This window comes from Lycium barbarum, chromosome 5 (genome assembly GCF_019175385.1).
Source record: "Lycium barbarum isolate Lr01 chromosome 5, ASM1917538v2, whole genome shotgun sequence".
Lineage (NCBI taxonomy): Eukaryota > Viridiplantae > Streptophyta > Magnoliopsida > Solanales > Solanaceae > Lycium > Lycium barbarum.
Window position 1 is genome coordinate 24,180,783 of NC_083341.1, and position 23,466 is coordinate 24,204,248.

General features: G+C 35.2%; 2 protein-coding genes and 1 non-coding gene across 4 annotated transcripts; 2 read left to right on the forward strand and 1 right to left on the reverse strand.

Annotated features, from left to right (window-relative positions):
• Window positions 1-1,485: 1,485 nt before the first annotated feature.
• On the forward strand, window positions 1,486-5,586 carry LOC132640741 (DNA repair protein RAD51 homolog 3). Of its 2 annotated transcripts, XM_060357491.1 has the most exons (9): window positions 1,486-1,748; window positions 3,446-3,544; window positions 3,960-4,082; window positions 4,222-4,255; window positions 4,339-4,409; window positions 4,491-4,717; window positions 4,797-4,928; window positions 5,033-5,099; window positions 5,229-5,586. In XM_060357491.1, the coding sequence occupies exons 1-9, from the start codon at window positions 1,514-1,516 to the stop codon at window positions 5,402-5,404; spliced, it is 1,164 nt and encodes a 387-aa protein (XP_060213474.1). In that variant the 5' UTR covers window positions 1,486-1,513; the 3' UTR covers window positions 5,405-5,586. The 2 variants fall into 2 exon arrangements, with proteins under 2 accessions (XP_060213474.1, XP_060213475.1); XM_060357492.1 differs by lacking the exon at window positions 4,797-4,928.
• Window positions 5,587-7,196: 1,610 nt separating this feature from the next.
• TRNAL-CAA (transfer RNA leucine (anticodon CAA)) lies at window positions 7,197-7,280 on the reverse strand. Its single transcript has one exon. It is a non-coding gene; the product is annotated as a tRNA-Leu (tRNA).
• An 11,237-nt stretch (window positions 7,281-18,517) lies between these two features.
• On the forward strand, window positions 18,518-22,838 carry LOC132640742 (transketolase, chloroplastic-like). Its single transcript, XM_060357493.1, has 7 exons — window positions 18,518-19,071; window positions 20,171-20,261; window positions 20,369-20,474; window positions 20,554-20,836; window positions 20,910-21,058; window positions 21,140-21,293; window positions 21,539-22,838. The coding sequence occupies exons 1-7, from the start codon at window positions 18,586-18,588 to the stop codon at window positions 22,496-22,498; spliced, it is 2,229 nt and encodes a 742-aa protein (XP_060213476.1). The 5' UTR covers window positions 18,518-18,585; the 3' UTR covers window positions 22,499-22,838.
• Window positions 22,839-23,466: the final 628 nt, after the last annotated feature.

The window sequence follows — 23,466 nt, forward strand, 5'->3', positions numbered from 1 at the left end:
ACTATGAGGGTTGGTTAAAAATAGTTCCTTAAGTATGCACTTAACAGTTTTGGTTTTTTAAGTTAGCCAAATGTTAACACTTTTAGTCTTCGACAAAATATTCATCGAACTCTGTTTGTTAGATTTGACGAGATCTATGAAAAAATTAGCGAGAACTCACATTTGGGTGTACACATTACTAAAGAAAAGGCCAAATACCTCTGGATAAAATCGACGGACATCAGTCGGTTATAGGAAAAAACAGAGGAAAAACCTACAAACTTGATAATGTCAGAAAATAGTGTCTCGGAACACAAAGACCGACGGACTTGATAATGTCAAGGATAATATCACCAATATACTACTTCTTAAGTAAAATAAAATAAAAAGCTGATTAAAAGAATAATCTTTAGATGTAAGTTAACTCAAACATTTCATGCCAGTAGTATCGAATTGAAATAAATAGAGGAGATTTACACAACTAAAGTTTGACGTTGATTACTAGTGCGTACTATACTGGAATATTATAAAAATCTTATTTTTGGAACAATTATTTCAATAAAAAAAGATTAAAATAAAGAAAGGTAATTGTAATATCTCACATCACAAGAAATGGAGTTAATTCTCTAGATGATCACCAAACTTGGGGAATTGCCTCCAAATATCACTTTTGTTTCTTTTAGGATAATAAAATCACCCAATTATACTAAACACCTTAAAAACCTCTTTATCTCCAAGTTGGAATGGCATGTCATTAAAGGCTATTTTTTCAATAATAGATCTATTTAACTCATAAAACTCATTTAACCAAACTCATATACTCAATTAAATATGACCCGGTTAAAAGGCGGCATGGGAACTAAACAATACTTTCTATTAAACTACTTTTTCAAATCTAAGATTCTTTTATCTCAATTCAAATATATTATCTTCAATTTAAATTAAATTTAAGTAGTTTTATCTTCCTATTCAAGTAATGTTTTTAAATATTATGTTTTTTCCACATTAAACAACATATTCTTTCCACATTAAAATGCAATTACACGGATAACACAAAAATTACTTTTGTATTAGTTTAACTTTAAAAAATTGTAAGTGAATCTTACATTTTAACAAATTAAGTTAGTATCAATTTTTAGTAGGTATTGGCCATGAAAATCAAATATTTTTCACTTTATTCGGACTTTTGAAGTTGGAGTTGGAGATGGAGTTATGTTTGGTCATAGTTTTTGCAAAGAATATTTGGTTGTTTGAATGTATTGAAAGTGAAAATAAGATTTTAGGTATTTTTCAAATTCCAAATACAACTTCAAATTATATTTGAAATTTTCATGGCCAACCGTTGATTTTCAAACAAAGTAAAATAAATTTTCAGAAAAAAGTGAAAATTTTTCACGGAAAAAAATAGTAATAGTTGAACGACTTTATTATCCTAAAAGAAACAAAAGTAATGTTGGGAGGCTGGAGAATTAACTCCAAGAAATGTTATTATTACTACTACTGTAAGACAAACTTTAGGCAAGGTCCCTGATATATGATTTGTACTAGGAAAAATACAACCTGTAACAGCACAATATGGGAAAAAGACAAAAAGGAAGCAGTATTAGGGGAGTTTGAGCGGGAAAACCCTGAAAAGGCAGGGCAGAGGAGACTTGTGATGGAAGTTTCAAGTCTTCCAATATCGGCGTCGCTCAGAGCCAAGCTCATTTCCGGAGGCTACACGTGTCTTTCCTCTCTATTTTCCGTCTCTTCCTCTCACATTGCCCAAGGTATCTATCCTCCGTCTTTAATCAATTTTTTTTTTTTTTTTGAAATCTAAGTGTGGTTTGGACATAGAGATTGTGAAATTTGGAAAAAAGTAGTACTTGGAATGCCTCCGACAGCAAGGGGTTTGTTTTTTGGATCGAGCTCGACTTGCTTAGCGTGGTTATCTCTCCGGTGTGGTTTGCGGGCTATTGCTCAGGAGCAGGTTTACCCTGTGTGTATAGCGGCGGCGGGTTCTCTTGTCATTAAAAAAAGTAGCATTTGGAAAAAAGTTGAAAATGATATTTGGACATGAATACAAATTAGAGTTGTTTTTTTGAATTTTTGTGACTGATTTGGACTGAAAATTGTGAAAAAAGCCTTTTGGAGTTTTTCGAATTCCGGAAAATTGTAACAATTCTATTTCCAAACAGTTAATATTCCGGGAAAAAGTGAAAAATATCCTTGGCCAAACAGGCACTGAGTCCTTTATTAGTTTAATTACTTGTGTAATTTCTGAAGCTCTGAATGTGTCGTTGAATTGATTATCGATTAGTTGAAGAATAACTAGTTTATTTATTTGCTTAAGTGAAGATTAAAAGAGAGGTGCCTTGAATTGGAGTTTTACAAGTAGAATTGGGGAGAATCTAGTTTTCATTTGTTGAATTAAATGTTTAATTTGATTGCCAGTTGCAGGTGTCTGGACTCAGGTTTTGAGCTCCAAGTAGTTGTATGATGCTTGATGCTTGAAAGGCTTATAATCTTCTTTTGGGAATTTGCAATCTTTTTCACTGGGAAAGGTTAACTGAACCATTAGATGTAAGAGATAATGATCAAAAACACACATGAGCTATCACTTTTTCGCTAGTTTCACACCCCATCTATCAGTTGTTCACTTTTCCTACCTGAACTATCACCAACTATGTATTAAAAGGGGAAAGGGAAAAGGGAACAGCCGATAGTAGATGGTGATAGTTCAGGTAGGAAAAGGGAAAAACCGGTAGTTGGCCTAGTAAGCTTCGAGGTGTGTTTTAATACATAGATGGTGATAGTTCACGTAGGAAAAGGGAACAACTGATAGTTGGGGTGTGAAACTTGCAAAAAACTGATAGTTCAGGTGTATTTTTGACCATTAGGATTGGCGGAGCCTAGATTTTTAGTTTATGGTTTTGGACAGCAATTAATTTTACTTACTAGGTTCTAAATAGATTATTTGTACATATCAAATGAATTATTTTAACACAAATACAGGATTTGAGTCAATATTACTGGGTTCTGAGCAGGGGCGGAGCCATTAAGGGTCAAGGGAGTTCATCCGAACTCTCTTCGGTGAAAAATTACACTGTATATACAAGGTGAAAATGATTTTTTATATATATATAGTAGAAGTTGAACCCCCTTGGCTTCTTCATTTGTCTTCTTCTTTATATTTTTGAACCCCCTTTATTAAAATCTTGGCTCCGTCGTTGGTTCTGAGAACCCATAGCTACCATTGTGGCTTTGCCCTGTAAGGGGACCTCATTTTTTAGGAGTATTAAGAGAAGAATAAACTTTGAGCTACAAAAAATGCTTAATTTCGTATAATTTCCATTTTCTTTCAGTTCTAGTTATGATTAAGTGTGATGGGAAATCTGAACAGATTAAGTTTTGTTTAACGAGCGACGCTAATGTTATTTCTTTTGCTTACATAACATTTCATATCTTTTTACTTTTTCTGTTATAGATCTAAAGATTTCAGAAAATGAGGCGCAAGAGATTTTGAGAGTTGCATCACAAAGGAGGGCCTCTGAAAGATCTAATGGAACTACCTCCATGGTCAATGGTATATTATTACCTCTATTGTCATCCCCTTTTCAAATTTCTGAGTACCTGATGGTTTTTCCTTTAGCAGTCATGTAGATAATTATTTCAGTATTTTACAAGTATGAAGTCATTCGTTCAACTCCGCCTGTGTGAGCTCGCTCACATTGCCGGTCCCAAGCCCGGATAAAGGAGGAGGGTTGCCGAGGGTCAATCGGAAACAGCCTCCCTACCCAGGTAGGGGTAAGGCTGCGTACATCTTACCCTCCCCAGACCCCACTATTGTGGGATTACACTGGGTAGTGACCATGAAGTCATTCGTTCAAATGATCAAGTTTGTTTCACTGTGACGTGTTGACAGTAGTGTGTAGTGTTATTGTTCTGCTTTGATTATTTTGCAAAGAGGAAGCATATTTATTTATGCATTTTTTGGGTAGGAGCACAGAGTGCCTGGGAAATGCTAAACGAGGAGCAATCGCTTGGCCGCATCATAACATCCTGTTCAGAGTTGGATGACATCTTGGGTGGGGGAATAAGTTGCAAAGAGGTTACTGAAATTGGTGAGTGTTTTAACCTTTAGATATACTTGCCCATTACCAACAATATCATAAGGTGTTCACTCTTGCTTATTGGTATTTCTAAAACAACGAGTTTGCAGCTTTAGTCAAGTGAATCTAAATTATCTTCTGCTTGTTTCAGGTGGGGTGCCAGGAATTGGAAAAACGCAACTTGGGTAATCATTGTGACATGTACTTCCTGTGTATTAGAAATAGCTTCATCTTTTGGTTCTAGTGGTTAAGACACTTCAAAATGCAGGATACAACTTGCAGTGAACGTTCAAATTCCAATGGACTATGGTGGTCTTCAAGGCAAGGCAGTATATATAGGTAGATGCTGACAGTTGTTTGTTGTTTGCGTCTTGCATCAATTATAGCTATTCAATTTCTGAAATTGTATGCACTTTGTAGATACGGAAGGCAGCTTCATGGTGGAGCGTGCTTTACAAATTGCTGAAGCTTGTTTGGAAGATATGCGTGGATATCATGGATTTTTAAAGAGGGATTTACAAGGTTGTCAAATTAACATGCAGCCAAAGGATTTCCTTGAGAACATATTCTATTTTCGTGTTTGTAGTTACACAGAGCAAATTGCTGTGGTAAATTACTTGGAAAAGTTCATCTCGGAGCATAAAGATGTGGGTATACTGACTCGTTTTTTTAAAATATTCATTTCATTACTAAAACATGTAATATCTGAAACCTTGTTTTTAATAGGTTAAGGTTGTTATTATTGATAGCATTACATTCCATTTCCGTCAAGATTTTGATGACATGGCCCTTCGAACCCGACTTCTGGGTGGAATGGCCTTAAAGTTGATGAAGCTTGCAAAGAAATTTACTTTGGCTGTAAGGATAACTTTGTTTCCTAAGTGATTATTTTCTGTCCACAATTTGTAAACAGTAATGTTTGCGATTATACCAATTCATTAACGTTTGATTTATTTGTGTAGGTTGTCCTCTTGAATCAGGTAACAACCAAGTATACAGAAGGTCAATATCAATTAACTCTTGCATTAGGTAATTACAAAGCCTCCTTTTGTAATGATATAACTTAGTAAATACATACCTGCTATTGCTGATTTTGATGGTGATCTTATTGTATTGAGCATTGTCCCTTTTAGCTTCTTAATAAGTTTTGCTAAACAGGAGATAGCTGGTCACATGCTTGCACTAACCGGGTGATTTTATACTGGAATGGTAACGAACGGTATGCATACATTGACAAGTCGCCTTCTGTTCGATCAGCAACTGCTCCATATTCTGTAACAGGAAGAGGGATTCGGAGCTCTGTTTCAAACTGTAAACGAGTCAAGATGATGTAAGTTGTTGATTAAAAATTTAAAAGACAAATGAATGGAACACCTTATTTCTTTCTCTAGGGAGCTTGGCATGATGTTCCATGATCTTGTAAATGCTATGCATTACCGTGAATCTCTGTTGTATGAGAAAATAAAACATTTGCCTAGAGGAATCAACACGTAAGTAAAATATATTTATTCAGGTATATTTTCATTGAATCTTTTCAAATTCTCCATAAACGCTTGAACTTATATAGCTTCGACTGGATATGGGAAAACACCCTAGAGAAAAACAAACAATTTCCTCATTGGTTTTCTTATCATAACAGACTTTCATCTTTATACCTTCTCCCGTAACTGCAAAGTAATCAACTTTAACATTTGCTTTATACGCTAGAAAGATAGTGAAATAGCCATTAAATTTTAGAGATGCTACTATGATGCGTTTTTTGGGAACTTCAACGGAATATTGATAACCTTTTTACAACTTGCTATCATTATGATGGGAGGTTTGGAAGTGACCTCAATCTGTACATTTATAAGAAAAATATGATGACATGAGAATTAACAAACTTATCGGGAACTTCAACGGAATATTGATAACCTTTTTACAACTTGCTATCATTATGATGGGAGGTTTGGAAGTGACCTCAATCTGTACATTTATAAGAAAAATATGATGACATGAGAATTAACAAACTTATCGAGTCTCAGGAGTAAAATGTAAAGAGCTTGTGTGACTTGATGGTCAATGAAATGGATAAGAACCGTGAGGTCTTAGGTTCAAATCTAGCGGAGACAAAAATTACTAGGTGACTTTTTTCATCAGTCAAAGTCTTGGTGGACAGAGTAGTCAAAGTCTTGGTGGATAGAGTTATCCGGTACATGTGCTGATGGGAGGTAGTAGGAAACCGATGGCATTAGTCAAGGTGCGCCGAAGCTCACCTAGACACCATAGTTATAAAAAAAAATGTAAAGAGCATACTGAAATATTAATCATTTGCTTCTCAAAAAGCCTTCATATCACCATCAGCAATATTGCCGCAGAGATCATAAAACTGCAATAAGGTCTCCTAGAAATAGATATGAATTCTCAGGCAATTATGGACATGATCACAACAAAAATTAAACGAAGGATTCTATACTCGTTTAAGTTTCTTGTTTCAACTGCGAGATACTCTCATAGAGAAAGTTATCAGCACACTTGATATTGAAATGGGAGCAACTCATAGAGAGAAAGTAATCATTAGACTTGCTAAAATGATAACAATTAACTTAGAAGGCATTATGTACTTGTAGCTCACTAACCCTCCTTTCTCGGTAAAAACTTATATGTATCGAGTGTTTACGTCAACCCAATAAATGAAAAATATGTGTCTCTCATTTAATCAACTTAACCATGGTTAAGTGATACATGTATTTTTACTTTAACTTTTAACGATTAAGGTAAACTTTTTTGGTTTGGTGTAAACACCCAACGTAGCTAAGTAATTACCATCTTTTATGTTGATAATTTTGGGCAAGATTGTCTAGGGTCCAACTACCTTACGATATCATTTATTTGCAGCTCTCTACTCCATTTTTATGGCAATCTTATTTTAGTCTATTTTAAATAGAATAATTTCTTTGGATAGTTGAGAGGCTAATTATATTGTTTTCCGCAAAAACTTGTCAAGTAACAAATTAGAGAAAATGAGAACAGACAAATGACGAGCTAATCTGAACTACAAATTGAAACTTCCATTGATGTTTAATTATAATAATTAAATAAAAAACTGAAACTTTTTATGAAAAATGGAAAACTTTTTAAAATATTTGTCAGAAGTGGGATTTGAACCCACGCCCTCTCTCGAAGACCAGAACTTGAGTCTGGCGCCTTAGACCACTCGGCCATCCTGACTTGGTATGTTCCTCAATTCTCAACTTATTTATTAATTAGAGTTTTGGGTTATACTACTATCAACATTTTGAGTTCAAGCATCTTACATACAAAGTAAGTTATGTTTCTTCAGAAGAGTTTATAATGAATGGAATAGAAGGATAGAGTCATAGAGTGAACCAATTTGAAATTATGTTTGAATCGTTAGAGGAATTCATCATTATTTCAACGCAAAAGGATAAAGCTTCAAATATGTTCTTAAAATTTGAAATTAAGCGGGTTGTCTTTGTTAATAGTTTAGTTCACATATTTCCTTGCCGTTCAATAGCTGATCCAAGTATGCCTTTAATTTCATTGGGGCTTTCAATTAACCTAATTAGTTGATTAATAAGCGAAAAGGAGCCAAATATATCTTTAAATTATGCGAATTGAGCAAATATTGTCACGCCCCGAACCATGGCCTGGGCGTAACACGGCACTCGGGCCTTGCTTGCATGTGTCCGAGCGAACCTCATGGCTTGCTTGTCAACATAGGCATCAAAACAATATAATCTATATGATGCAATTTAAATGAATCATGAAAATGTAATTTGCGGAATAAAGTCTTGAAATAATCTCATAGCATGAAAAATCATGAAAACATAATAGTCTGCAAGCATGAAAACATAACTGACTCGGTGAACTAACATCTATCTATGAAACCTCTAAAACATGTATGAATACTAACTACCAGGACATGGCCCTGGACTACCATAACTGAATACTAATGCAAACTCCAGGTTGAACCCCGAGAGGAGTGGGGCTCACCAATAAGCTGATAACTGAAGTGATCCTACTGCGCAGGTGTATGCTCCTGAAAACCGGTATCTGCACCGTGAAGTGCAGGCCCCGGGCAAAGGGACGTTAGTACATGGTGAATAGTACTAGTATGTAAAACCTGCTGAAATGAAGAACATGCACAACATAGGTATAGGACATGAACTGGAACTAATGTAACTTGAACATAAGCATGAAACGTGAGTAAAGTCTGAAAACAGTAAATCAATGGAAATACATGTATATAAAACTGCTTGTAACGTGGGGAATGCTATAGTATAACCGACAACATGATCTGGTACTTGCGTCCTACCAGCAGAACACTCACACCTTGCCAGGGATATGATATTTAAGTAATAATAAGCATGTAAGGATCCAAACTGCATAATGAAGGTGTTGCCTCCTTGCTGACAACCCTTATCCTACGGTGGCTACGTAGTTTCAGGCTATCTGAGCCTTCTCGGTTAACTAAGCAAATCCCAAAAACATGAACATGATATAGTTGGTTAAGAAGCCCATGATTTTCGTGAAATAACTTGTAAATAACTTATAATCATGATTTCACGAAATAACTTGTAACATGGTTTCATGAAATATCTTGTAATATGGTTTCATGAGATAACTTGTCATAGTCTTGCAAACATGTTCTTGATTCATGAGTAATAACAATAGTTCATAATTATATATATATATATATAATTAACTTGAAAACATGCTTGTAACTTGCTAGATAAAATCATAAAGTTTCATGTAAACATAATGAGAACACATGAGGAAGAATTCATGATTCAGGGATTAAGCTAGGGTTCCTAATAACCGTAATGGAAGATTAGGAATACAATAACGAGTATAGATACAAAATTCATGTACATAAATACGGGCTACCAATATGTTGGGTTTAATGCCCTAGGAGTTGAACTTCATGGATATCAAGAAACGGAGCATGGGGAAGAACGTAGAGATTCCCACATGTGGATGAAAGTTCTACATATCTTAATTGCTCCAAAACTTGAATTAAAGACTTGAATTTTGGAGAAGATTTCCTAAATCTTGATTCTTGAACCTTGAGGTGGGTTTTCTTGAAAACCCTAGATTAGGAACAATAATTTCTTGCTTAGATTATTAGAGTATATGTTAGAATGGAGTTGGAATAATTATAGTAGGCTTACTTTGGTGTTCTTGATGATGGAAGAGGGTAGGAGGTCGTTCTAGGGCTTGAAGGAATGAAAAATAATGATTTGAACTGATATGGACGAATATGTACTGTTCTGGAAAATTAAATTTTCCGCCTAGTTAAATACTGGCCATATTTTGAAATACGGTCCGTATTCCGTATGGACTGCACTGCGTCTCTTCAGTAAAATGGCCACAACTCTTTGCACAGATGTCCGTTTGACCCCCATAATATACCGTTAGAAAGGTATTTCAAAGCTCTACAACTTTCATCAAGGAAGTTTTCTCAAATTCCAAATAAGTTTTGAAATACTGGCCGTATTTTGAAATACGCGCCGTATTTTGAAATACGGTCCGTATTTAACAATGTAACATCTAAATGCCAAATTCCAGAATTCTCATAAATCTTTGGTACTAGTTTACGACTTGAAATATGGCCCGTATACTGAAATACGGTTACTGTTCATGGGCGTAAACCCCCATCTTACAGCTGAACAGGGAAATTCCAATTCCCACATTCTTTATCTGATTTTCTAAGTCTGGGATCATGGTCAAAGCTTACGTTAAAGGTACGAAGTGTTACAATATCTCCTCCTTAAAATCATTCGTCCTCGAATGATGGGTTATGGTTAAGAATATGGCTGGGCATGGCTTGAATACATGAATGTGAAGAAAACATGACATGAAACATGAGACATGAAAGGATGTGATTACATGAAAACATGGATACTAAAGCATGAGACATGAAACATGAGCGTTGGATACATGACATGAGCGTGAAACATGAGACATAACATGACATGGGCCATGGAAAGTTGCCTTGAGAGTTCTCTGCTTGCTATTCAAACAAAAATGGGTACTTGAATTTCATATCCTCCTCGGCTTCCCATGTAGCTTCCTCAACCTTCTGGCTCCTCCACAGGACTTTCACTGAGGCTACTTCCTTAGTTCTCAACTTGCGAACCTGACGGTCAAGAATGGCTACGGGGATCTTCTCATAAGTCAACCCATCCTTAACTGTTATAGTATCAACAGGAACAACCAACGACAGGTCTCCTACACATTTCCTCAATCTTGCACCTGAAACCAAAAAATTCTGATTATCAATTTATATTAGATAACGTGAATACCAAACTAGCTAGATGAAAAACCAAGTTCCTCAACATTGCTGGTAGAACCACCCTAGCGAAAGCCTCTCTAAGTAGCATCTCCAACCATGTTATGCAATATATTGAGCTTCTAACTAAGATTACTCAACAGATTAATAGAAGCCAAAGGAACTTTGTTTTGGGAACCACTGCAGATAAGAAAAGGATGCACCTTGTGGGCTGGCAAATCCTCACTAGACCAAAACATAAAGGTGACCTTGGTATGCAAAAAGCTGAAATAAAAAACAAAGCCATCCTTACAGGACTCACCTGGAGACTTCTTAAGAAACCTAACTCTTATGGGTTTCCACCTTAATTGCTAGGAACTGCAATACTATTAACAACAGTCCATGCTCAAGAACTTGAAAAAATATCCTTGAAGGATACAAATACTGCAGGGCGCCTAATGGGTAGTAAACAAGGCCAATAATGTTAAATTCTGGACTGATCATTGGATCCCTAACAACCCTACTCTTAGAAATCAAATGATAGGACCCCTGAACAAAAATGATGAACACTATAGGATCCTTGATTTACAGTTAAATGGTGAATGGAACTTTGATAACCTCTCTTTTGAGTTACCTATTAACATTAAACACCTCATTAAGAACACCTATAGAATCTCCTCCTCTAATGAGAAGGATTCAAACCACTGGAGACTCACCAATAATGGTATTTTTAGTACTAAGACTGCCTACTCACTCCTGAATAATGCATCACTAGACCCACCCCGCCATCACATCATGAACTTCAACTAGATTTGAAAACTAAAAACCCCTAACAAGATCAAATTGTTCTTCTAGTTGCTTAATCATAACAGGATCCCCACCTCTTCTTACCTACATTCCATTGGCCTAAACATAAATCTTGCATGCAAGGAATGTGGACGCTCTAAGGAAGATATTAACTTTTTTTAGTGTGGCATTGGCAAACAATTCTGGCATAATGTTTCCCAACACAATACCACAAATACTGCCACTACAACCACTTTCAGTAGTATTTCCTCTTTGATCAATAACTGGACCAGACGTAAGAAACATGATTCTACCATTTGATCAACTGGGAACAACTACTACCTTTCCTAGTTTGGGGTATTTGGTTAAATAGAAATAGAAACCTTTTCAATAACAAACATGACTAACCTCCTTTCAGACATCTTTACAATCAAGCTATTGAATTCTCCTTAGTATGCACCCCCATCTCTATAGCCAGAATCAGAACTAGAGTATACATTAAATGGAATCCTTCTGCGCAAAATCATTACAAGCTCAACACTGACGACTCATGCTTTGAGAACCCAGGTAGGGGAGGAATTGGGAGAGTGATAAGAGATTGCCATGGACAATGGGTGCTACGGTACATAAAGAGCCTACCCCATATTACAAATAATCTTGCTGAACTAACCAGTCTTATGCAGGGACTTAAAGTAGTTGTGGTCATAATTTAAAACCAATTGAAATCAGCACTGATTCGATAGAGGTAATAACTATGATAAATCATGGACACCTACCTTATAACCATATTATCTCTGAATGCAGTTCATTAATCGAGGCGCTGGGCCATCCGGTACTAAAGCATGAATACCGGGAGCTGAACAAGGTGGTGGACCTGCTGGCAAAAGAAAGAGGAAGGCAACAACTTTTTTAGGAACCCAAACTCTACCGAGCACTATTTTTGATAGACTCGTTCCACTTTGTAATGTTCCGTTAATGGGTGTTAACCCAAGACAAGCAACAAGCAATGCTGCCTTAACTAGTTTGTAAGTAGCATATATATATATATATATATATATAAGAAGTACCCGATTAACCAAATTTTTTTACGTCGTTAGTGTGTTAAAAAAAACAACAATATTAACTTCAGCTAAACAATTCAGACTTAGAAGTTGGTGCTTGGCTTTGGTTGTTACACAAATACGAGCAAAAAATAAATGATAAATTTGTACATGCTAAAGAAATGTTAAACTATTAACAAGGGGTATATCTGCTTAATTTCGCATATTTTGATGGATATTTGGCCCATTTTCGCCTATTAATCAACTAATTAGGTTAATTGGGGGTTCCAGTTAAATTAAGGACATATTTGGACCAACTATTGAACAGTAAAGACGTACATATGAACTAAACTATTAATGAAGCGCATATCTGCTCAATTTAAATACTTAAAGTATATATTTGAATCTTTTCCATTATTTCAACTTACTCACTTTTCACTTTTTGCTTATAAAGACTTAACCATACTTTGAGTGACATTTTTGCAAACATTTCTTACTAATATTAACATCATTATTAGGAAATAGGCAGTATAGCCTCAGCACCACTAATCTAGTGGTAAAAAAATGTAAAATTTACTTGTCATAGTTATCTTTAAGACTTATTTATGAATAATAACTGTCTTATTTTTTATTTAATTTTTGTAACTTTATTTTTCCAAAATTACATTTCATAACTGATCCAGTAATTTTTGAAATACATGTACCTCTCTATTCTCTCTCACTACACATTTAAGATTTATCATCTTCTCCAAACCCTAAAAAAAAAATCTCTCTCCTCACAACTCACCACACGACATCATCATCTTCTTCTTCTTCTTCCTCTTTACCCCATTACAATGGCCTCTTCTTCTTCTTCTTCTTCTTCTTTAACTCTTTAAATAATCATCCACCATATCATTAGATCTGTACAACAAAATACCCCTTTTCCAATACTGTCCGATCTCCCCCATTTTCCCCAAAAACGCACACCAACTGTTTGTGTAATTGTCCCTTTGAAAGAAAACACAATACTCATAGAATCATTTGAACTTAAAACCCCCAGTTGGATTAAGCTGGAGATAATTGTGGGTCATTTTCATTACCCATTAGATCCGAAAAAAACCCACTTTCAATACTGTTTGATTTCCCCATTTTCCCAAGAAACGCACACCAGGTGTTTGTGAAATTGCTCCTTTGAGAAAAAATACGGTACTCATAGAATCATTTGAACTTAAAACCCCCAGTTGCAGTAATTGTGGGGCATTTGATTACCCATTAATCACCCATTAGATCTGAAGAAAATCAACATTGGACGATTTTCTGTGTAGAACTATGTTTGCGTTTTCTCATATCTCGAAAAGAAGGATGGTGGATCTGAAGAAAGGCGGCGGAGGAAGGAGGAGGGTTTTTCCAGTTGTTGTGGTGGTTCTAAAGGGTTTGTGGTTGTGGTGTTTCAGTATATTTTTAGTATATTTCGTTATATTTCAATGTACTGTTTCAGTATATTTCTATATATATTTTAGTGTACCGTTTCAGTATATTTCACTATATTTCAATGTATTTCTAATTTACGAAATAGTTTCCGATACATTTCATTGCATTCCATTGTATATACGCATACTACAATTTTATATTTCTTAAACAATCAACCATATTTCATTGTATTTCAGTGTATATTTTTCTGTATTTGGAAGTATTTCTAAAAGTTTGGAATGGAGTAATTTCGAGAGAGAAACATGGGTTGTTATGGAACTTGAGCCGTTTGCGTGATACATGGTTGATTTAATTTGATTTACCATTTAAAATGAAAGAAGAGAATATGTTCCATAAATACAACCTATTTTTACTCTGCCAAATTTTGTATTTTCATGTATTTCAAAAACGCGAAATACAATCGAATACAACAAAACCAGCAAATTTTTTTTGAATGGACTGATTTTGATAGAGAGATGTTAGCTGTAATGGAACCTCATGAGGTTTGCGTGAATCATGGAACCATTAATCCAAATTACCATATATATTTGAAAAAGATTTTTATTGCCATAAATATAGCCTTTTTTTAATTCAACAGCCACACTGTATTTCGCTATATTTCACTGTATTTCAAAAACGCGAGATACAACTGAAATACAGCCAAAAGCAGCTACGAATTGTAAATCTTCAACTTATAGCTATAACTTGTTAGAAGCTGTTAAAAGGTAGTTATTTGTGTAAATTTTACTAAAAAAATAGTACCTTGTCACGATATAGTTCCGGGTTTGATTCACGGATTGTGCATGTTTTTAAAATGTAACACACTATCCACCCCGTGCATAGAATTTTAACCAAATACCTAATTTGGTTTTTGCATAGTTTCTACCTTTCTCTAACAAAAGATACAGTAGTAGAAATAATAAACACAGGGCAATAGTCATCAACAAATAATAATTTGGCTTTTTAAAAGAGACTAGAAAATTAACGGAGCTCTTATTAATATTCTCCACAAGATCTATTTTTTTTTTTTTTTTTTATAATTTTTTAGAAACTGAAAGCCTCAAGAAAGTGGCCCATATTAGTAGGCATTTGGCCATGCGTTTTCAAACTATGATTTGAAAACATGACCTCAAACCAGCGTTCGGACATGCATTTTCACTCATGGTTTCAAACCCCAAATCATCTAAAAAGGCATGATTTGGGGTTTGAAACCATGATTTCAACTTTTTTAAATATAAAATTTAACCCATAAGTTTATATTTTGTAAAAAAAGACCCATAAGTTGGTAGATATTTTTAACAATTACCCCCATCAATCATTTACCAATCTCATTAACTTCCACCAACCTTTAATTTATGTGAGATGATTATATTAAAGAGTAGTTACATTACTATTCATGTTAAATTTTAGTTTTTATTGAACTAAAGTTTGATTAATTGATGTTGTATTTTTTAAAAAGGCCTTCTAGTAGTGTACTAATTTTGTTATGAACTATGACTTGCTTATTTGGTAAGATTGTATAAGAATTGGGAATGTTTTGATAGTTTTCACAATTTGTGGGATTTTTATGTCTATAAGAGAAAATACAACTTAAAATATTCAAATTACATGTCCAAACATAATTTGAAATCATGTTTTCAAACCATAATTTTAAACCATGTCCAAACGGGGATAGTATTACCATAATTGAAGTGGAAACCAAATAGGGCACAAAACAAAAAAACAAAAGTGGTGATAATAACTAGGTGAAGAGCAAATAATAATTAAGTGGGATTGGGCACTGCAATTTTAACTGCCAAATGGTCTTTTGGCCTTGTAATTGCCGCCTTGCTAAAAATGACCATCTGTTGTTGCGTCTGTGACGACAGCCCCAAAGCTCCTAACTTTTTTTTTTTTTGTTTCCCGTCATATGGATGTGGTGCGACGGATGAGGTTGACCCTCTCTTAATCAGAGGTTTCGAATTCAAACTCTGAGTATAAAAAAATTCTCTTAGCGCTTCCTCCCGAATGAAATCCTACGCGATGCAAATTCGGATATAATCGGGATGAGATACCGGACACCGGATGGAACCAAAGAAAAAAAGCTCCAAGAACTACCACTTTATTCTTGCTATTTTCACTTATATTCTTTAGAAAGAAAGAAAATGTGAGTTTCAAAACGGTGAACATAAATTCTTAAAAATTCTATGAATACAAATATCATAATAATAATTGCATCTCAGTTTCAAACAAGTTGTCATTTCTATTGTGTAATTCATCACAAGTTTGACTAATTTTACGTTAATTATTAGCTCACCAAAACATAGTTACTTTGTTTAAATTCGGGAGGAACACTGTGAATAAGTGTGCAAACAGAGTTAAAATTCTATAAACGTAAATACTACTACTAATAAAAAAAATACAAATCGACGAAAGAAATGTCAATGAATGATGAATCGGAGTTGCATTTCTTTTTTTGGTCAAAGCAGTTGCATTTCATTATTAGTAACTCGAACACAAGATTAGATTTATTTAAATGTTTAATTCTACTAAATGTAAGCTTTAATATAGACGGGTATTAACTCCTTTGTTTCTTTCTCCATTCAAAGAAGGATTTGTTTTTATTTGAATTGAGTTTGACAAACAATTACAGAATCTTTTTCTCAAGCCTGACGTAGAACTCCACATCAAAAACTAGTAGGTCTAGGTACAATACTTTGAAAAAGAATTTATTTTAAATTCTTCAGTTGGCTATTCAAAGAATCGCTGTATGGTTAGGTGAAATGAAATTTTTGACCGAAACATAGCTTCTACCAACAAAAGAAAATATTTTAGTATTATTATTTTGTTGAAGGGTGTCAAACGTCAAAGTTAACAAACCTAATTTGGTTGTTGGATTCTTGAATTCAATCCCATTACCTAATATTTATCCAATTTTCTCAACCTGAATCTTTTCCCCTTTTTATTTCTATAATTCAATTATACAATATATTATTGGACAACCACTTTAATTTGAAAAGGCAAGTAAAAATAGATAAGACAAACAATAGATGCACAAACATTTAAGATAGATTTAGTTTGACAATGATATAGAAATATTTGCTAAAGATTATCGTCCACCAATTTCTTATATTAATAGAAAATATAGAAGTAGAAAACAAAAACAAAAAGGACATAAACAAGATATTCCTCACAAATGTCTCCTTCATTCTTGGTCATGAAAACGTTTCAAAAAATTGCTTTCATCTCGTCACCCTCGCTAAGTGGCTTCTATCAAATTAAACTTCTCAAGTTTCAAAGAAAAAAAAAAATCGTTAACTTTGTTGAAATAAGTTTTTTTTTTTTTTTTTTTGGCTAAACGAAAATTTTGGATGATTAACAATCTAACATGATGTATTTATGTCGATTGACTTGAAACAACGAAGAGCCAAAATAAAACAAGTAAAGAGGTGCCCCCTTTCCTTACATCAAACAGTCACACGCAAGTTGACCATACAAGATTAATTTAAAGATCAAAAAGTAATTCAGTGAATCTTTTTTATATTGTTGTTAAAAAAATTCTCAGTTTATAAATTAATTTCTTTTAAGCTTATGTTCCCTCTTGTATATACTTCCCTTTATTATATTATAAAATAATAAATAACAATAAGGCAACAGATATAGAGAAAGAATATGGAAACATTACTTATTTCTTTTGAGATTGACATACAAAATAAATTGATTTAGCTTCTTATTAGAAGAAAAATAATTGTTGCAAGACCTTTTTTTGAGAGGTTGCAGCAAGGCGTTTTAGCAAAAAAATTAACTTACAATCAGAATGAGCTACTTAATTGATCGCAAGTACTTCAGAAAGTTGTTGGACTCAATCGTATGAATATGTAAAATACAGGATTTCCAATCCTAGCAGGAAAGGGAGGGAAACGGATACTCAATTTAAAGTGAGTAAACAGAATTCCATACTCGATCTCATAGATACATATAGAATTCTGCGGAAAGCCGTATTCGATGAAAGTCGTATGTACGGCTTGCAAGGTCTTTCATATCTTTCGAGATTGCAAGGTCTTTCAAGAGCTATTTGCAAGCTAATCATTTGAGATTGCAAGCTTCTTCACGAAGTTATAGGAGTAACGAATTGACAATCATAATTCAATGTATTTCTTAGGCCATTTCCTTTTTTGCCTAAAATTTCTGAGAATTTTTTCCTTTCTAATTTACAACTATAAAAATGTACATGTTGATGTATGACACCTACTTGCATATTTTTTAGAGCTCGTCTGGTAGAAGGTCTTAGATAAAATAGTCATGGTATTACACATGATATTATTTTATACCATGTTTGGTTAATATTTTGGGGCATGCATAACTAATACTGATATCATTTAGGTCGTTTGGTAGGAGGGATAGGATTGACTGGATTATTAATCCAATGGGATTGGAATTAATCTTATGTTTAGTTGGTGGGATAACTTTTTTGACATCCAATCCAATCCCATGTAAATGAGATAAAATGTGGGATAGATAAGGTGGGATTAGGAATCCCACATAAAGGGTGGGATTAGTAATCCCATCTTATCCCACCCAATCCCATCTACATGTTATTCAAAAAATTAAAATGACAATACTAGCCTTGTTTCATTCCAAGAAATCAATAAAGGCCAAACATCCAAGGATATAATGGTAATAAATTATTTTTTAGTTTTAAGAATAAATAAATAAATAGTATCTTTTATATTCAATTTTAATGCAATGAACCAAACACAAAAAAAAATAAAAAAAAATCCTTATATTACTAATTCAGTGATCCATGTATAACTTGTCTTTGAAATTGTATGTTTGAAGCAAACGACCCCTTAGAGCCACAAGGAGCCAATCCCCTCGAAAGTCATCTCAAGGCCACCACTCTTCAGTTTTCTCCAATATATATAAATCAAATCATCTCCCCACATTTCTCTCTGTCTCGCAGCCAAAAAAAACACTCTTAACCATGGCCTCTTCTTCTTCTTCTCTCACTCTCTCTCAAGCTATCCTTTCGCGTTCACTCCCTCGCCATGGCCCTTCTTCTTCTTCCGCTAATACCCAAATTACCCCTCCTTCCCAAATTACCTTCTCCGGCCTTAAATCCACCACCGCCACCGCCTTACGCCGCCGTGTCTCCGCCGCCGTCCGGTCACCGGCGATTCGCGCTTCAGCTACTACAGAAACCTTAGAGAAAACCGATACCTCCCTTGTTGACAAATCTGTAAATACGATCCGTTTTCTGGCTATTGATGCTGTTGAGAAAGCGAATTCGGGTCACCCGGGTTTGCCTATGGGATGTGCACCGATGGGTCATATATTGTATGATGAGATCATGAGGTATAACCCCAAGAATCCTTATTGGTTTAATCGTGATCGGTTTGTGCTTTCTGCTGGTCATGGATGTATGCTTCAGTATGCTTTGCTTCACCTAGCTGGTTATGATGCTGTCAAGGTAAAAAAAAAGGAAAAACCCTTGAGTCTTTATAATTACAGTTCAGTGCTTTTCAGTGATCTGATTTACAAAATATAGTATAGGTTTTGTATACTCCTGATACAGTTCGGGGATTTCGAGAGTCTAAGTAAAAAAACCCTAAACTCTTTTTTTTTTCTTTTTCTTTCCCTAATGGGTATATGCAATGCATGAGTGCATCTGTATACTCCCACTATTCACTTTTACTTGTCCAACTTGGGTTTATAATATCCTTTAAGAAATAATAATTGATATGGGTATTTTACCACAATATCCATATTAATTTTGATGTTTAGTACTAGGTCTTGAGAAATGATTTGGAGAATAAGTAATTAATGCTAAGGCTATAACATGAATAAAAGTGAAAATGTATTTTTACTATAGTGGACAATTAAAAGTGAACTGAGGGAGTATTGTCGGAATTGGATCTGCTCCCTGCATAGTGTCTTTACTTTTTTTTTTTTTTGGTCTGTCCCAAAAGCTGTTTCTCTTTCTATATTAGTAAGTTTTCCAATTCGAATATTCTACCGAAAAGTAATAGACCACAAGATTTAAAGGAACTACATTTTTAATTTCCTTTATTTCTTAAACTTCGTGCGCAGTCAAACTGAGACACATATTGGGATGGAAGGAGTGTATAATTCTTTCTAACAATTAAAAGCTTGGCATGACCGGAAAATATTTTCCATTAAAAGGGAAATTGCTTGTGCACTTTATGGTGCAACTCATTTTTCCCTTTTCAACTATTTTTTAGCTCTTACTCCATATCACTTGCTACAACCTATACTTACATATTGTTATCAGTCTTTGATACTCAAAAATTTCAGTGAAGCGCTATTTAATTTGCGATATTTTTCCTCATGGAATACATTTTCAAAGAAAAATACTTCATGTTGAACACTGATAACTGAAACATGATTTTTGGTACACCTTGGACAGTTAGTGATGACTTTATCTTTGTCTTTTAGCTTAATGAGCTTATGTTTCTTGAAGTGTGTTCTTCTAGTTAGAATTTGGAGTGAATTTTCGCCGTTTGCTTTTTAAACTGTGCTAATTATATTTACTATTATATTTTGACTAGGAAGAGGACTTGAAAAGCTTCCGTCAGTGGGGAAGCAAAACCCCTGGACACCCTGAAAACTTTGAGACACCTGGTATTGAAGTCACCACTGGTTAGTGCACTTTTTATATGTCCATGTAAATAAATTAGCATTTGTATATCTGCGCTTTTCGGTGAGAGCTGTATAACTGATTATGATATTTATTTTCTTGTGGTTAGGGCCTCTGGGACAAGGGATTGCCAATGCTGTTGGCTTGGCCCTTGCAGAGAAGCACTTGGCTGCTCGTTTCAATAAGCCTGATGCTGAGATTGTAGACCACTACACGTGAGAGTTTCCTCCATAAACAATTGTATGATTTAATGCAGCCTGTTTTGTTTGACTAATGGCATGGGTGGTCATGCAGATATTGTATTGTTGGTGATGGTTGCAATATGGAGGGTATTTCACAAGAAGCTGCTTCTCTTGCTGGACACTGGGGGCTTGGAAAGCTGATTGCTTTCTATGATGACAACCACATCTCAATTGATGGTGACACAGAAATTGCTTTCACTGAGGATGTTGGTGCCCGTTTTGAGGCTCTTGGATGGCATGTAATCTGGGTGAAGAACGGTAACACTGGTTATGATGAGATTCGTGCTGCCATTAAGGAAGCAAAAGCAGTCACAGACAAACCCACTATGATCAAGGTACTGTACGGTTCCTTCATATATCAAGTTCATATCGTTTATCATTAGGTTTACTGAACTTTCCTCCTTTCAGGTGACTACAACCATCGGTTTTGGCTCGCCCAACAAGGCAAACAGTTACAGTGTACATGGAAGTGCACTAGGAGCTAAGGAAGTAGAGGCCACCAGACAGAACTTGGGATGGCCTTATGAGCCTTTCCATGTGCCTGAAGATGTCAAGAGGTACTTACTATTCCATATTCCCGTTTTGCAGATTCATTTGAACATTACTGGTTACTTACTAGCTATTGCTACTTCTTGCAGCCACTGGAGCCGTCATATTCCTGAGGGTGCGGCTCTTGAAGCTGGATGGAATACCAAGTTTGCTGAATATGAGAAGAAGTACCCAGAGGAAGCTGCAGAACTCAAATCCATTATCACTGGTGAATTACCTGCTGGCTGGGAAAAAGCTCTTCCTGTATGTAATCATTTCATTCTTCTCTCGACTTCAACTGCCTTCGGTTTGCACTATCTTTATATAGAGTTCTTAGCCTTGGGATGGGGTTTTTGAATTTTTGCCTCCTAATACAGACGAGAGTTCATTACATTTGTATTACTGTTTTTTTATCTAATCATTCTTGCTAAAATGATACTCGTCTAGTTCTTGAACATGTAAATGAAATCTATACTAATTCAGTTATTTGCTTGCTTTGTTAATCTCAGACCTACACACCTGAAAGTCCAGCGGATGCAACCAGAAACCTGTCCCAAACAAACCTGAATGCTCTTGCGAAGGTTCTTCCTGGTTTCCTTGGTGGTAGTGCTGATCTTGCCTCATCAAACATGACCCTCATGAAAATGTTTGGCGACTTCCAAAAGAACACTCCAGAGGAGCGTAATATAAGGTTTGGTGTTCGTGAACATGGTATGGGAGCTATCTGTAATGGAATTGCTCAACACAGCCCCGGCTTAATTCCCTACTGTGCTACTTTCTTTGTGTTTACCGACTACATGAGAGCAGCCATTAGAATTTCAGCTTTGTCTGAATCGCGTGTTATCTATGTTATGACCCACGATTCAATTGGTCTTGGAGAAGATGGACCTACACATCAGCCCATTGAGCACTTGGCAAGTTTCCGTGCAATGCCCAATGTTCTCATGCTCCGTCCAGCAGACGGTAATGAGACAGCTGGCGCTTACAGGATAGCTATCCTCAAGAATAAGACACCCTCAATCCTGGCCCTTTCACGGCAAAAGTTGCCCCAACTTGCTGGAACTTCTATTGAAGGAACAGCAAAGGGTGGCTACACGGTATCAGACAACTCTTCGGGCAACAAGCCTGATGTCATTTTGATCGGTACTGGCTCAGAGTTGGAAATTGCTGTCAAGGCTGCTGATGAACTCAGAAAGGAAGGTAAGGCGGTGAGAGTTGTCTCCTTTGTTTCTTGGGAGCTTTTCGATGAGCAAACAGCTGAGTACAAGGAAAGTGTCCTTCCAGCAGCTGTTACAGCTAGAGTTAGTATTGAAGCTGGATCCACATTCGGGTGGGAGAAAATCGTCGGATCCAAGGGGAAGGCCATTGGAATTGACAGATTCGGTGCCAGTGCCCCTGCTGGAAAAATATACAAGGAGTTTGGAATTACAGCAGAGGCTGTTATAGCTGCAGCTAAACAACTTTCTTAGGTTATTACTTACCCTTGGTGTTGCTGGTATCTACCAAAGATGTTTTCGTTTTGGTTCTGAGGTTGGAGATAATGGTGGAAACCAATACAACCAAGTGGACTTGGCAGCAGTTAACCGTTGCCTGAATATTTTCAATAAAGACAATTTCTTCGTCTGCCCTTTGTTTTTCTTCAGTTTGAGCAGCGGGGTGACCAGATTGAACCCAAGGTGAGGATAGAAGTAGGCTTTTATGGATGCTCCTGACCATGTATACTTAAAACATCTTTGAGTTTTGTAATTTTATTTGGTCGAGTGACGACGAGGTCTCATTTTCAATTGGAAATATCATGTCTTCTGATAATATGGGGCTTTTGTGGCTATCTGTTCCAAAGCAGTAAATTGGATTTCATAATCTTTTGGCAAGATTGGTGACAAAGTATGCATGGTATGAATTACATATGTTCTACTACTAAACTAGATTGTTTCTACACATTTTTCTGATATATATATACACACACACTCAATCATTCAAAATTTATATATATGTAAATTTAGGTGCTGTTTGGAAATGATTTGAAATCAGGGTTTGAAACCATAAGATGAAACTATGATTTGAAATTATGTTTGGACATGTAATTTGAATTTCTTAAGTTGTATTTTTTTCTTGATAGACATAAAAATTTCACAAGTTGTGAAAACTATCAAAATATTTCTAATTCTTACACAATCTTACCAAATGAGCAAGTCATAGTTTATATCAAAATTAATACGCTATTAGAAGGTCTTTCTAAAAAATATAATATTAATTGATCAAATTTTAATTCAATAAAAAAGAAAATTTAACATGAATAGTAATGTAACTATGCCTTGGTAAAAGTTAGAACATAAATAAAGGTTAGAACATAAATAAAGGTTGTTAGAAGTTAATGAGGTTGATAAATGGTTGGTGGGAGTAATTGTTAAAAATATTTATAAACTTATGAGTTTTT